Here is a 15,150-nt window from a genome sequence, read left to right on the forward strand (position 1 = left end):
GTAGCGGGTAGTTCCAAGGGTGGAACTGAAGCAACAGGGAAATGTTATAAGTATAACAACTGTTTGTTTTCTTCTCTGGATGACGCTTTGCTCGCAGCACGCATTGATACTTTAGGGGGAGTATGTTATTCTAAAGCAGCAATGCGGCAGCAAGCAAAGGCTATAGCAGCCAAGACTGCTGCTTGTGGCTGGAAAGCCAAACAGGAAGTTTGTGACTGTTGCCATGGGAATAAAGGGGCAGTCCATTCTGTACTGAGCACCGGATGTTAGCTCAGTGGGTTTGTCATATGACCTGTGCTGGAAGTACATGGGTGGAGTTTCTCTCTGTTTGTTGAAGAGAGCAGACATCTTTACTGTATGACTGCTAAAAGACACAAATAAAGACATGTAGATACGTTTACTGTCTGTGTCTGATTCCCCTCCCTGGGGATATGCAGGGAGCAGGAAGGAGGAGAAGCAGTTGGTGTGTTTTCCTCACAGCCTGAGGAAAATCGCCGGAACGGACCTCGAGTATGTTTTATTCTGCCGGGAGTCGCCGGAGGGAGGTCTAAGGAATTCAGCCGGTGCCTGAACAGATAGGCACATACCTCTGAGACGGGCTTGAATTCCAACAATATTATGTCCTATATTTTGTGCCCATTTAATCATTACTGATTTTACCTCCTCATCTTTTGTCTCCCATTCTAACAATAAACTTGTATATTATGTCCTATATTTTGTGCCCATTTAATCATTACTGATTTTACCTCCTCATCTTTTGTCTCCCATTCTAACAATAAACTATAAGTTTACTTTAATAATTTACCATTCTCTTCTATTATTTCTATTTGGAATCTAGATATGGTATAACTAAATCATTTCTTCTTTTTGCAGGTTTATTTTGGCTTGAAGAGGTCCAACTCAAATACCCTGCTACTCTGAGAAGCTTATCAGAATCAAACTATTTCCTTAACCCCCTAGCCAATATTGACACACAATAGGTATTTAATGCAAATCTATCTACAGGTGGTGCCTTCATGTAGTGGCACTTTCTCTTGTCTTTCACCTTTCCTGAACTCTCATTGTATCTGTTAGGGTGCTCACTGGAAGGACAGATCCTGAAGCTGAGGCTCCAATACTTTGGCCACCTCATGAGAAGAGAAGACTCCCTGGAAAAGACCCTGATGTTGGGAAAGATGGAGGGCACAAGGAGAAGGGGACGACAGAGGACGGGATGGTTGGACAGTGTTCTTGAAGCTACTAACATGAGTTTGACCAAGCTGCGGGAGGCAGTGGAAGACAGGAGTGCCTGGCATGCTCTGGTCAGACATAACTAGACAACTAAACGACAACAACAGAATACCCAAGTGTGTTGCTGTACACAGTGGAGATAGAGGAGATTACTTTTTTCAAAATTAATTCCCCTTGGTTGAGTTCAAGATCAGATTCACAGTAACTCTGGGTAGTTCAGTGGAATCAACCTGTTTCACAACGTTCCTTGCCACTGCTGAAATGATGTGGTTTTAATGAAACTCTGTCTACAGGTGGTGTTACTTAATCTCTTACTGTGTTCTGAAGTAAGTGACACAGCTGAAATTTCTGGGCTATAAATTCTCAAGGCTGCTATTCTTTGGTGGACTCTTTCCACATTATTCAGAATAGATTGCTTTCCATGGACTTTACCATCAATACTATGTTCTTCTTGATCCTCTTCAGCTGCCTTGCCCATACAGAAGGCAAGAACTATAATTCTATCCTCAAAGTGCCAAATGGAGGACCATGGGGCACTTGGGGGACGATCGAATTTTGTCCACGGGGATATGCTCATGGCTTCTCACTGAAGGTAAGGTTTGCTGTTGGGTTGCTGTCACAATCAGACGTCTCTCTCCTTCCTTTGTTTTTGTCTGAACACTCCCCGGAACACAGTTTTTGAACTCAACAAGAAATGTGGGGAAGCAATAGGACAGCGATTGCTTCCTTAACTAAGGAGATGCTAGGCCAAATGGCCAGAATTGCTTTCAAATGCTCCCTAACCTCCATTATCCACAAAGGAATGTGCTAAGGAGATAAGGATAAATGGCTGTAAATCAGCAGTAGGGAGGAAAGGGGTCTACCAGCTGCAAGAATAGATTTTTTTTGCATTAACTATCTGCAGTCTGGATTCAGACTGTTCTTCCTAGGCTGGGAAAACAGCAAAGACAGCTTGTTTACTGGAAGCTGAATCACAGGACAAAGCGATGCAGTGACTTTTAGGAACTGTAAGATAACAGCTTCTCCCGAGACATGACAGAACAACCAACAGTTGCAGGAATAAAGGATACAACACCATATAGTGAGAAGTGAGGTTACAGGGAACCAGGCAGAGGGCCTTCTTGGTAGTGGTGCCTGCCCTGTGGAACACCCTCCCATCAGATGTCAAGGCAATAAGCAACTACCTTACTTTTAAAAGACATCGGAAGGAAGCCCTGTTTAGGGAAGTTTTTAATGTTTAATGCTGTATTGTGTTTTAATATTCGGTTGGGAGCCACCCAGAGTGGCTGAGAAACCAAGCCAGATGGGTGGACAGTGCTGGATTTACGTATAAGCTAAACAAACTATAGCTTAGGGCCCCCACTCTCTTGGGGGCCCCTTAAAAAATTAAATGGAAAAAAACCTGGATGTACATTTCCAAAATATAAGTTAAGTTCAACAATTACTTTGATAAAATACATATTTTGTTATGTGCAAATGGCTTTAGATACATTTAAGTTCCATAAATGACCATATAGCAGATATTCAACACAAAAAACAGCAGCAATTTGTTGTTGACAAAGGACAGCAGGACATATAAAGGGCCCCATTACCTTCAGTAGCTTACGGCCTCATCAAACCAAAATCCAGCCCTGTGGGCGGGGTATAAATTATAAATTATTATTGTATTATTATATGGATGGGAAAGCATCATGGAAGAAATTGTCACAGACAGGAAAGAATAAGGATTACAGCTAAAGTTCCTCACTTGAAACTTTATAAATTACCTATTATATCAACACTAATTGAAATCACAAGATTGTAGCTGTTATATAAGGGGTTATTTTAACTCAATGGAATGGAATGGAAATTATTCAAATTTTGGAACACAGAAAAAATGTAATGCAGTATTGCCAAGTCATAGTTTGGTCTGCCATTTGGATTCAAAATGGCGCCTGGTACCCGAAATTCCACAAAGACCCTCACCTCAGGAACCATTAGGACCAGGTTTGGTGACAATATCTCAAGAGGTGGCTATACTCATAGAGAGCATACACATGGAAAAACCATTTCCCAAAATATAAACTAGATTGGTGTCAGCAGTTCAGCAGTTCAAATATATTACACTCTCTGCATCTCTTTTCCCTCTAGGTAGAGCCAGTTCTATCTATCATCTATCTATCTATCTATCATCTATCTATCTATCTATCATCTATCTATCTATCTATCATCTATCTATCATCTATCTATCTATCTATCTATCTATCTATCTATCTATCATCTATCTATCTATCTATCTATCTATCTATCTATCTATCATCTATCATCTATCTATCTCTATCTATTTATCTATCTATCTATCTATCTATCTATCTATCTATCTATCTATCTATCTATCTATCATCTATCTATCATCTATCTATCTATCTATCTATCATCTATCTATCTATCATCTATATCATCTATCTATCTATCTATCTATCTATCTATCTATCATCTATCTATCTATCTATCTATCTATCTATCTATCTATCTATCTATCTATCATCTATCATCTATCTATCATCTATCTATCTATCTATCTATCTATCTATCTATCTATATCTATCATCTATCTATCTATCTATCTATCTATCTATCTATCTATCTATCTATCATCTATCTATCTATCTATCTATCTATCTATCTATCTATCTATCTATCATCTATCTATCTATCTATCTATCTATCTATCTATCATCTATCTATCTATCTATCATCTAATCTCTATCATCTAATCTATCTATCATCTATCTATCTATATCTATCTATCATCTATCTATCTATCTATCTATCATCTATATCTATCTATCATCTATCTATCTATCTATCTATCTATATCTATCATCTATCTATCTATCTATCTATCTATCTATCTATCTATCTATCATCTATCATCTATCTATCTATCTATCATCTATCTATCTATCTATCTATCTATCTATCTATCTATCTATCTATCTATCATCTAATCTCTATCATCTAATCTATCTATCATCTATCTATCTATATCTATCTATCTATCTATCTATCTATCTATCTATCTATCTATCTATCATCTATATCTATCTATCATCATCTATCTATCTATCATCCATCTATCTATCTATCTATCTATCTATCTATCTATCTATCTATCTATCATCTATCTATCTATCTATGTATCATCTATCTATCATCTATCTATCATCTATCTATCTATCTATCTATCTATCTATCTATCTATCTATCTATCTATCTATCTATCTATCTATCTATCTCTCTCTCTATCTATCTATCTATCTATCTATCTATCTATCTATCTATCATCTATCTAATCTATCTATCATCTATCTAAAGAAGGAGTGACTGGCCAAAGGCCATGCTGTGAGCATCATAGCCAAGTGGGAAGATCTGATACAATTGCCATATTGACTCCCTGTTAGATCATTAGCTAGTCTGGATTCTGATCTAGCATATCTAGCATATCCAGAATACAAGATATGAGGGGAACTGTGGTGGCACTATTCTGTCCATGTCCATCCTGCTTGCTTTGAACACACATGAACCCCAATGCATCCCAAATGCGTCAGAAACATGAATACTAATCCAAGACCAGTCCCCCCAAATGTGCAGCACTGAGGTGGGGGAGGGGGTGGGAAGAAGAGGGGCAAGAACCCCCCCTGAAGGAGTTAACACCCTACTTACCCCTCCAATTCCTGGTCTCCTTGTGGCTTTTGTAGTCCGCCCCCCGCCCTGCTGGAATGTTCTTTTTTTCTGGTAATGCTGCAGCATGATCAATGGAACCAAAATGGATCGACTTTTGCAGATTTACCTTGCTTTGGACTAATTGCAGTACAGATTCACAGAAGCTGAGTGGTTTATCTGAATCAAACTATTTCCTAAAGTGTTCATAGAATCATAGAATCATAGAGTTGGAAGAGACCACAAGGGCCATCGAGTCCAAACCCCTGCCAAGCAGGAAACACCATCAGAGCACCCTGACGTATGGTTGTCAAGCCTCTGCTTAAAGACCTCCAAAGAAGGAGACTCCACCACACTTCTTGGCAGCAAATTCCACTGTCGAACAGCCCTTACTGTCAGGAAGTTCTTCCTAATGTTTAGGTGGAATATTCTTTCTTGTAGTTTGGATCCATTGCTCCGTGTCCGCTTCTCTGGAGCAGCAGAAAACAACCTTTCTCCCTCCTCTATGTGACATCCTTTTATATATTTGAACATGGCTATCATATCACTCCTTAACCTCCTCTTCTCCAGGCTAAACATGCCCAGCTCCCTTAGCCGTTCCTCATAAGGCATCGTTTCCAGGCATTGTTGACACACAACGCTTACACACATTGACACACATTCCAGGCATTGTTGACACACAATGTTTACGGCAACTCGCATCTACTGGTGCTGGGGCTGCACAGGGCCTGGAGAGAGAAAAGGGCTCAGTCTCTTAGATTACTTATATAATAAAAAAAGAGAGAGGTGTAGGAATAACAAGGACGACAGGAGGTTAGATGCAGGTGAGCTGTGCAGAAACACGCTGGCAAGTGTGATCCAAGCAGGCTGCCGGCTTGTTCCTCAGAGACTCATTTTATTAGCAGAAGTCAACAATTGGAAGCAGTAGTGAAACCATTCTGAGCATGACGTATTTTCATCTAAGCACATTTCCATTATTATCAAATCCACATGTCAGCAGGTGTTTCCCTAAAATGTTCCCCAATACTGGATTACATCTGCGTCCCTGGTCATGCTCCAGCCAAGCATTATGTCTAGTAACCAAATCTGAGAGAGGAGAAACAGTCAGGGGAAAAACCCTGTTTGCTAGACAAGAGGCAGAAGTTCAGGGAGCGTGGGCGCAAGGCTCCTTGGCACACTGTTGCATGCCGAGTGCGAGGTGTGCCTCAGCACAAGCGGAGCATTACTTCCACAGAGAGGGAAGAAAGGATGCCTCTAGGCCCATTAGAATGAAGGTTTTGAAGCAAGATGTGCAGGCAGCTTTCAAAAAATAAAAAAAATCATTTTTTGCTGTATTACAACAACCACAATCCCCGAGAAGGCCGTTATGGGCTAACATGTCTTCCTTAACTTCTATAAAGCAGACATTGCAAGCCATGATAGAGAGGTTTAAGTAAAGTTTATATAAGATCTCAGGACAGGTGTTCTCCAGGTTGACATAATCCACAATGCTTTGCTCTGAAGGAGGGTCCTGGGCTCCCACCCTGGCTATCCATAGAAGTGGCTGCATGATCAACTGGCATGGTGTTGGTGATGGTAGTGCGTGGTCCTAGGAGCATTGGAGTGGGGCTGCATGGTCCACTAGTGCATGCAAGCTGCTTCCTGAGAAACATGGGTGAGAAAGGCTTAGGTTGGGGCCAGTCCTGGTTGTCACTATGTGAGATTCACAATCCCATCCTCGGCATGTGGTGGCACTTTCTCTTGTCTTTCACCTTTCCTGAATTCTCATTTTATCTGTGGGTGCTCACTGGAAGGACAGATCCTGAAGCTGAGGCTCCAATATTTTAGCCACCTCATGAGAAGAGAAGACTCCCTGGAAAAGACCCTGATGTTGGGAAAGATGGAGAGCACAAAGAGAAGGGGACAAGAGAGGACAAGATGGCTGGACAGTGTTTTCGAAGCTACCAACATAAGTTTGACCAAACTGCGGGAGGCAGTGGAACACAAGAGTGCCTGGCGTGCTCTGGTCCATGGGGTCACAAAGAGTTGGACATAACTAGACAACTAAACGACAACAACAGAATACCCAAGTGTGTTGCTGTACACAGTGGAGGCAGAGGAGATTAATTTTTGCAAGCTTAATTCCCCTTGGTTGAGTTCAAGATCAGATTCACAGTAACTCTGGGGAGTTCAATAGAATCCATCTGTTTCACAAAGCTCCTGGCCACTGTTGAAATGACGCGGTAAATGTCAGGATTCATCTTGCTTGTTCTATGCTCTCAAAGGGTATTAACTCTACAGTTTTGCTGTTTCATCTAAGGCCCAGACAATCTTAAGTTGAACCATGTAATACGTATTGCAAATGAAATACCAAAGCAACATTTTACAGTTTGATATACCCATGTAAGGGATGCGGGTGGCGCTGTGGGTTGAACCACAGAGCCTAGGGCTTGCCGATCAGAAGGTTGGCGGTTCGAATCCCTGCAAAGGGGTAAGTTCCCGTTGCTCGGTTACTGCTCCTGCCAACCTAGCAGTTCGAAAGCACACCAGTGCAAGTAGATAAATAGGTACCGCTCCAGCAGAAGGTAAATGGCGTTTCCGTGCACTGCTCTGGTTCGCCAGAAGCGGCTTAGTCATGCTGGCCACATGACCCAGAAGCTGTACACCAGCTCCCTCAGCCAATAAAGCGAGATGAGCGCCACAACCCCAGAGTCGGCCACAACTGGACTTAATGGTCAGGGTCTCTTTACCTTTACCTATACCCATGTACCAATGATACCTAATTCTGTGCTCCTGGCCAAGGGCCACTACCTTCACTGGGAGGAGAGAGTGTTGGGAAAGGAAGGACAGGCAGAGGCAGGTACAGTGTGAACATGTGAATGAGACTTTTGGAGCATCCAGTTGGAATGCTCATAAAGGCTTCATCCTGTTTTGAGCAAGCAGAGGGATGCTTGTGCATTTCTAATTAGCATTGATGTCATCTTTGACAGGTGGGGATCCTGGACACAGGCCCAATATTGTTCCAGAGGCAATCTGGTCTCTTTCTCTCTGAAAGTGGAAGAAGGCCGGGGCATAGATGATGATACAGCAGCCAACAACATCATGCTCATCTGCAAAGATGGAGAGGTGCTGAAGGGTCATGGACTTAACAGGGGTCGTTTTGGCTCACCGAGTCGTCGTTGCACCGGTTCTATCTGTGGGATACAGATGCCTTCTGCGTCTCAACATCTTAGCATGTTTCTCTACTACTTTTCAGTAGTCGTGGATGTTAACTATCATTAAATATCAGCTGGAAAATGGTGTGTGTTGATCCGAATTGTGTAACTCTGTACATTTCCCTTCTGAATGAGAGGAAATAAATAAATAAATAAATAAATAAATAAATAAATAAATAAGGGGCACAACTGTGCAGGTGTTGGTTAACCAACATACAGATATTGTGCTGAGTCACAGTCTGAATTCATCTTGCTGGTCCTGAAATCAAACATAGCACACCCTGGCGTTTCCAACCTAGAACTGAAATTATTTTGGTGGGTGGGGAAACATGTTTAAATCCAGATTTAGAAAGTAAAATTGCCTGTGGGGCTGCTTTTAAAGGTGTCAGCTGGTACAGAGTGCATCTGCTTAGTTGCTGGTGGTGGGCAGGAGTAGCCATACTGACTGTTGGAGGCAATATGCCTCTGAATAACACTTGCTGTGAATCACCAATGGGGAAAGCACTGGTTTTTTTATTTTCTATTGGCATTTGGTTGGCCACTGTGAGAACAGGATGGCCAGATCCAGCAAGACTCTTCTTATGTTAAAAGATCAGAGCACATAATATCTATGCTTTATCAGTGCCATTGCTTACCTGTTCATTTCTGGACTCAGTATAAAATGCTGCAGATTACCTGTAAAGCAGCAAGTGGTTTGGGGCCAGGTTATCTGAAGGACCTCCTACACCGAAATTTATATGCCCGGGTCTTGAGTTTAGATTCTGAAGCCCTGCAGATGCATCTGTCATTCATATCTATTTGATTATCCAGCCCAAAAGGGTGTGTGTGTGTGTCTCTCTCTATGTAGGATCCGCATACTTGTGAAATTCTCTCACTAGGCAACTATCTTGTGACTCCAGGAATGTTTCGTATACAGTGGTACCTCGGGTTAAGTACTTAATTCGTTCCAGAGTTCAGTTCTTAACCTGAAACTGTTCTTAACCTGAAGCACCACTTTAGCTAATGGGGCCTCCTGACGTTGCTGCACCGCCGGAGCATGATTTCTGTTCTCATCCTGAAGCAAAGTTCTTAACCCGAGGTAATATTTCTGGGTTAGCAGAGTCTGTAACCTGAAGCGTATGTAACCTGAAGCGTATGTAACCCAAGGTACCACTGTATCTGCGGGAAGAAATCATAGGGCCACAGTTGAGGTCCTATGTTAAGGGTGAATCAGCTAAACATTGCCTGTTTAGTTCATCAGAGGATTCCCATCTGGCAGTTAGAGAAAAATGTGGAGGCACTATTCTGCCCAACTGCTTAGTGAGAAACAAGCCTGCTACTCACTTTCAGATTATTTAGCCAACGAGTAAAGTCCCAGATTTGTATTTGGGGTGGGGGTAGGAACGCAGGTGGCGCTGTGGGTTAAAGCCTCAGTGCCTAGGACTTGCCGATCGAAAGGTCGGAGGTTCGAATCCCTGCGGCGGAGTGCGCTCCCGCTGCTTGGTCCCAGCGCCTGCCAACCTAGCAGTTCGAAAGCACCTCCGGGTGCAAGTAGATAAATAGGGACCGCTTACCAGCGGGAAGGTAAACGGCGTTTCCGTGTGCGGCTCTGGCTCGCCAGAGCAGCGATGTCACGCTGGCCACGTGACCCGGAAGTGTCTCTGGACAGCGCTGGCCCCTGGCCTCTTAAGTGAGATGGGCGCACAACCCCAGAGTCTGTCAAGACTGGCCCGTACGGGCAGGGGTACCTTTACCTTTACCTTTAGGAAGTATAAACCACAGAGACCATAAATCCCCCCATCCTATTCCTGGTTTATGTCATTAACATAGACTGTTAATTTTTATTTCGGGAATCTTAACATGTGGCACACAAATCTCCTGCCTAGAACTTACATGTTACCCCTCATTCCACTGGAATTTTCTTTCCTTCTGGTAGTGGTTTTTTCCATGATCTGCAGCCTGCGAACTGTAGGTCAGAATGGCTCATTATGGGGCCAGTTTGCACCCCAGCATGTATGATTCACAAACCTAGACTCGGCATTTAGTGACGTTTCTCCCTTCTTTCACATCTCCTGAATTCTCATTGTTGCAGTTCCGAGGTTGTGGATATAATACCCAAGTGTGTTGAGGGACATTGCAAAGATAGAGAAGAGGTTAAATTTTTGCAGGATTATTTCACCTTGGATGAGTTCCAGCAACTCTGAGAGGGTTTGGGGAATCCAACTCTTTTGTAAACTTCCTGGCCACTTTTTGACATGATGTGCATTTAATGCAACTCTGTCTTCTGGTGGTATTGCCTGACTTCTTACTGAGTTCTGGAAATAGCAGCACAGCTCAAAGTCCTGGGCTATAAATTCCCAGTTTTCTTTAACTTTCTGCTCCTTGATTCACAGCAAATTACTTTCCATGGATTTTACCATCCTGGCTGTGGTCTTCTTGACCCTCTCCTGCTTCCTTGTGCCTGCAGAAGCCCGAAACTATAATTCTATCCTCACAGTGTCAAATGGAGGACCGTGGGGTATTTGGGGTGCAATCCAGTTTTGTCCAGCAGGATCTTATGCTCATGGCTTCTCATTGAAGGTAAGGTTTGCTCCTGAGATGTTGTCACATCCAGCTCTCTCTAAAGTTCCTCCCCTCCTTTCTTTCCTTTCCCAGAACATAGTTTTAGACCTCAGTGAGGAGGAGGGGGCACAGGCAATGGCTGTACTCTTAAGTCTATTATTCTTCCCCTTTGTCTAAAAGGTGGAGAAGTATTAAGGAACGATGGACCAGATATCAGCAACCAGGTGATGGGCTGGTTTCCTCTTCCCCTACTCTGAGGTTGATCAGGAGAGATTCTGTTAAATTCATTTATTTACTGGGAAAGTATTCTAGCATGGTTTGTTTCCGTGTGTGTGTGTATGTGTGTGTGAGTGTGTGTGTTTAGGGGTGCAAGTCCCCCTCAATGCCACAGGTTGTATGTAAGTGGTTGCATCCTGTTGGCTGTTGGGACCAGTGACCTTTGGGCCAGGTATGGTCAATGAAGCCCTTCCAACTGTCTCACAAGGCAATATCTTTAGGAGGTACTGTATTCAGCTCAGCTTTACTCAAGAGAAGCCTGATGCAATTAATAGACTTTAGTAGTGTTCATTAATGGGACAAATCTGTGTAAAGCTTAGTTGAATACCATCCCTATTTCCCCCTCCCCTCACCCCCTGTGATCTGTGCAGGGAATAAGAGCTTTTTCCTCAATGGTAAGATTGTTTATTTTCTGTGCTATGTGGTTAGAAAGGGACTCCGTGATATTATTGATTGCCACCCCAGTGGTGCAAGATTCCAGAGTTTCCAGGCATTTAGCTGGGGTTCATGTTTTCTTTAGAGTGAGGCTGCTCCTTCTGCTCCGCTGGCACACATGAAGTAAAGAGATCTATTAGCACCCGCTCTTCATCTCCATCCTGCAGTTTGTCCTCCAGTGAGGCATTTTTCTCCTGCAAGCCATTTTCCACATCAGGCTCCCAGGGGGTAGAGAAATCAGTCATCATCAGCTCCTCAGGTAGCTGGTCTCACTGCTGCACTAACTGCTGCTGGAGCATCTACCTGACCTACTCCAGGGAAGTTGCTGTTCCTCCCTTCATTTTGGCATGGGCACACCTTCCTCACAGGTCCACCTCCAGGAAACACAAATCTCATCTTCTGACACCACTGTTGCATACCAGCCCAATTTCCAAGTGGTGCGAGATTCCAGGAGTTCCAAGTGCTTACCCAGGGTTCGGGTTTCCTTTTAGAATAAGGCACAGTGGAGACTGTGGTGTCTTTATGATCTATGGTTTAATTTGCACATACATACAACCTGAGCCTGGGGACGCAGGTGGCGCTGTGGGTTAAAGCCTCAGCGCCTAGGACTTGCCGATTGAAAGGTCGGCGGTTCGAATCCCTGCGGCGGGGTGCGCTCCCGCTGCTCGGTCCCAGCGCCTGCCAACCTAGCAGTTCGAAAGCACCTCCGGGTGCAAGTAGATAAATAGGGACCGCTTACCAGCGGGAAGGTAAACGGCGTTTCCGTGTGCGGCTCTGGCTCTCCAGAGCAGCGATGTCACGCTGGCCACGTGACCCGGAAGTGTCTCCGGACAGCGCTGGCCCCTGGCCTCTTAAGTGAGATGGGCGCACAACCCCAGAGTCTGTCAAGACTGGCCCGTACGGGCAGGGGTACCTTTACCTTTACCTTACAACCTGAGCCTACAACGGAGAGGTTTACAGCATTACCTACAAAAGGGTTTTGCTTCTCTCATAGCCTTGGATACAAACAGAAATCAAACATTATTCTCTGGCGTCTGCTTGCTGCTTTTCTTTTACCTCACATCACCAAAAACTCTGCTCTAAAACCCAGGCTTGTCTTTCTAACTATCTAAGAGTTGAAGGAGGGGTCCCACCCATTTGGTGTCTGGCACAGAGCCCTTTTTCCTTTGTTCTCTGAATGGGCCATCACCCAGATAATCACTTCATGAGGAAGCTAGCTTGGCATATTTTTCCCAATAGGTAGAGCCAGTTCAAGGCCTTGGGGATGATACAGCCCTGAATGGAGTCCGTCTCCACTGCACTGATGGATCAATAATTGAGTCTTCAGTTGGACCGTAAGTAGCTTTCTTGCTTTCATTTATTCTTTGGTGTAATTGTTTGGAAGACGGGAGGGGCTGACAGGAAATTACTTACGCTGGGTTAAATCAGCACCACCAAAAGGTGAACATCAGGATTCATACTGCCTGTTCAAAACTCTCAAATGGTATCAACTCTAGCATTTTCCTGGTTTTGAACACTACTTTGCAAGACCACAGAATTCATGGCAAATCCAGCCTGAGGGGCTGGCACTGTTGGGCACTTGCTGAGGCCTGTACTCCAGTAGGGGACCCTGTACCAACCTCTGGCTCTTCCTTGCTTAGCTGCCGCTCCTCCTTGCATGTTCACTTAACCTCTCTGAGCAAGTGAGTAGTGCCAGGAGGAAGGAGGACAAGCAGATTCTGCTCTTCCTGCCCTCCTCTTGTTGCCATATGTGTTGGACTCAGAGAAGAAGGCAAATGAAGGGGCAGTGATGGCACTTAAGGAGGGAAACATTAAGGCAGAGCTTTCCAAACTGTGTGTCGCAACACATTTGTGTGTCAGCTGCAGTGTGTCGCCTGAACTCTCCCCACACTCCTTCAAGAAAAGTTTGGAAAGCTCTGTATTAAGGGGATCTTACTCAAGGCCAAATCTGGACCTGGCTCTGCCTCATGGAAGCCAAGAAACGAATAGAGACAGACTCCAATTCTATTCAAGAGAACCAGGATGTTCTTAGAAAACACCATATTACTGTCAGGGATTAAATAACTGGAAGGACTAAGTGAAGTTATTTGTTTGGGAGTTGCATTGAGTTCAGTGAGACTTACTTCTAGGTAAAGCGTTTGTCACTGGAAGGACAGATTGTGAAGCTGAGGCTCCAATACTTTGGCCACCTCATGAGAAGAGAAGACTCCCTGGAAAAGACCCTGATGTTGGGAAAGATGGAGGGCACAAGGAGAAGGGGACGACAGAGGACGAGATGGTTGGACAGTGTTCTCGAAGCTACAAACATGAGTCTGACCAAACTGTGGGAGGCAGTGGAAGACAGGAGTGCCTGGCGTGCTCTGGTCCATGGGGTCACGAAGAGTCGGACACAACTAAATGACTAAACAACAACAAAGTGTTTGTAGGATTGCAGCCCAAGTCAGTTACTGTTTTTCCTTACAGGACCACTAATTATTAAAGTACTAGCCCACATTTCCTCCCAAAGAAGTACTTTATTTTAAAAGTACTGTTAAAACAAAACATATTTGAAACATTTGAAACATTTTAAACTATCTAAAGCCTACCCCTGTACCCAGGCATATGATACCGTAGTTGTTGGTGTTTTCTTCTTGACAGCAGGGATGGAGGATCATAATCCTATATCCCACATTACATCCTCTGAAATATACTGGTTGTTTTGCTTCAGGAGAGTTCTCTAACTTAAAAGAAGTCAAGCCCTAGTGAACTGATCTATGTGCCCTGTCATCTCTCTCCTTTTCCAGTAAATATATAATTTTGCTAGATCATTCTACCAAGCAAGATTTCTTGTAAATGGAACATCAAAATGATATCAAACAGTTTCATAGACTTACTAGCTCTACCTAATTCTGGGTTCCTGGCCATGGACTACTGCCTTCACTGGGAGGGGAGAGTGTTGGGGTAGGAAGGAGGGGCAGAGGCAGGTACATTGTGGACATTTGAAGACAGCAATGGAAAGGCCTTTGAGGCTTTTGGAGCATCCTCTTGGAATGCTCACAAGTGCTTGATCCCATATGGAGCAAGCAGAGGGATCCTTGTGCATTTCTAATTAACATTAGTATCTTCTTTGACAGGTGGGGATCCTGGAAAGAAATTAAATACTGTCCCCAAGGCAATCTGGTCTCTTTCTCTCTGAGAGTAGAAGAACACCAAGGCAAAGGCGATGATACAGCAGCCAACAACGTCCAGTTCACCTGCCAAGACGGAACTGCACTGACAGGCCAGGGACTTGCCTGGGGTAGATTTGGCTCTTGGAGCAGTCGCTGCTATTCTGGTTCTGTCTGTGGGATCCAGACAAAGGTGCAGGGTTACCAAGGAGAGCGTGATGACACAGCACTTAATGATGTGAAGCTCTTCTGCTGTCGCTGAACGCTATGGTGTCTCCTTATCATACAATGTTTCTCTGCTACTTTTCAGTTGTCATGGATGTTAACCACAATTAAATATCAGCTTGAGAATGGTGTGTGTCTATTTTGAACCGAATTACTTAACTCTGCACCTATCACTTCCCAATGAGAGGCAATGAAAAATATTAAATAAGAGGCACAGCTCTGCAGGTGTTGATAGTGTTGGAGGCACTATTCTGTCAATTTGCTTAGTAAGAAACCAGCCTGCTGCCAACATTCCGTAATTTCAACCAATGATTGAAGTTACAGATTGATGTCTAGAGGTGGGGTGGGGTTGGGTGTGGGGAGAAGTGCAAGCCACAAAGGTAATAAACCAGGCATAGGCA

General features: G+C 43.8%; 1 protein-coding gene across 2 annotated transcripts; it reads left to right on the forward strand.

The window, feature by feature from the left end:
- Positions 1–1,307: 1,307 nt before the first annotated feature.
- Positions 1,308–14,875, forward strand: LOC309369330 (vitelline membrane outer layer protein 1-like). 2 transcript variants are annotated; one of them, XM_081910191.1, is made up of 3 exons: positions 1,308–1,822; positions 12,618–12,712; positions 14,492–14,875. In XM_081910191.1, the coding sequence occupies exons 1-3, from the start codon at positions 1,652–1,654 to the stop codon at positions 14,784–14,786; spliced, it is 561 nt and encodes a 186-aa protein (XP_081766317.1). In that variant the 5' UTR covers positions 1,308–1,651; the 3' UTR covers positions 14,787–14,875. The 2 variants fall into 2 exon arrangements, with proteins under 2 accessions (XP_081766317.1, XP_081766316.1); XM_081910190.1 differs by lacking the exon at positions 1,308–1,822 and adding an exon at positions 9,925–10,685.
- Positions 14,876–15,150: the final 275 nt, after the last annotated feature.

This window comes from Podarcis melisellensis, assembly GCF_964234715.1.
Source record: "Podarcis melisellensis genome assembly, chromosome: 4".
Classification (NCBI taxonomy): domain Eukaryota; kingdom Metazoa; phylum Chordata; class Lepidosauria; order Squamata; family Lacertidae; genus Podarcis; species Podarcis melisellensis.

Coding starts and splice junctions, on each gene's coding strand:
- LOC309369330 (XM_081910190.1), top strand. CDS start 10,512: ATGGATTTTACCATCCTGGCTGTGGTCTTCTTGACCCTCTCCTGCTTC. Junction 10,686..12,617: donor CTCATGGCTTCTCATTGAAG/GTAAGGTTTGCT, acceptor TTTTCCCAATAG/GTAGAGCCAGTTCAAGGCCT. Junction 12,713..14,491: donor ATTGAGTCTTCAGTTGGACC/GTAAGTAGCTTT, acceptor CTTCTTTGACAG/GTGGGGATCCTGGAAAGAAA.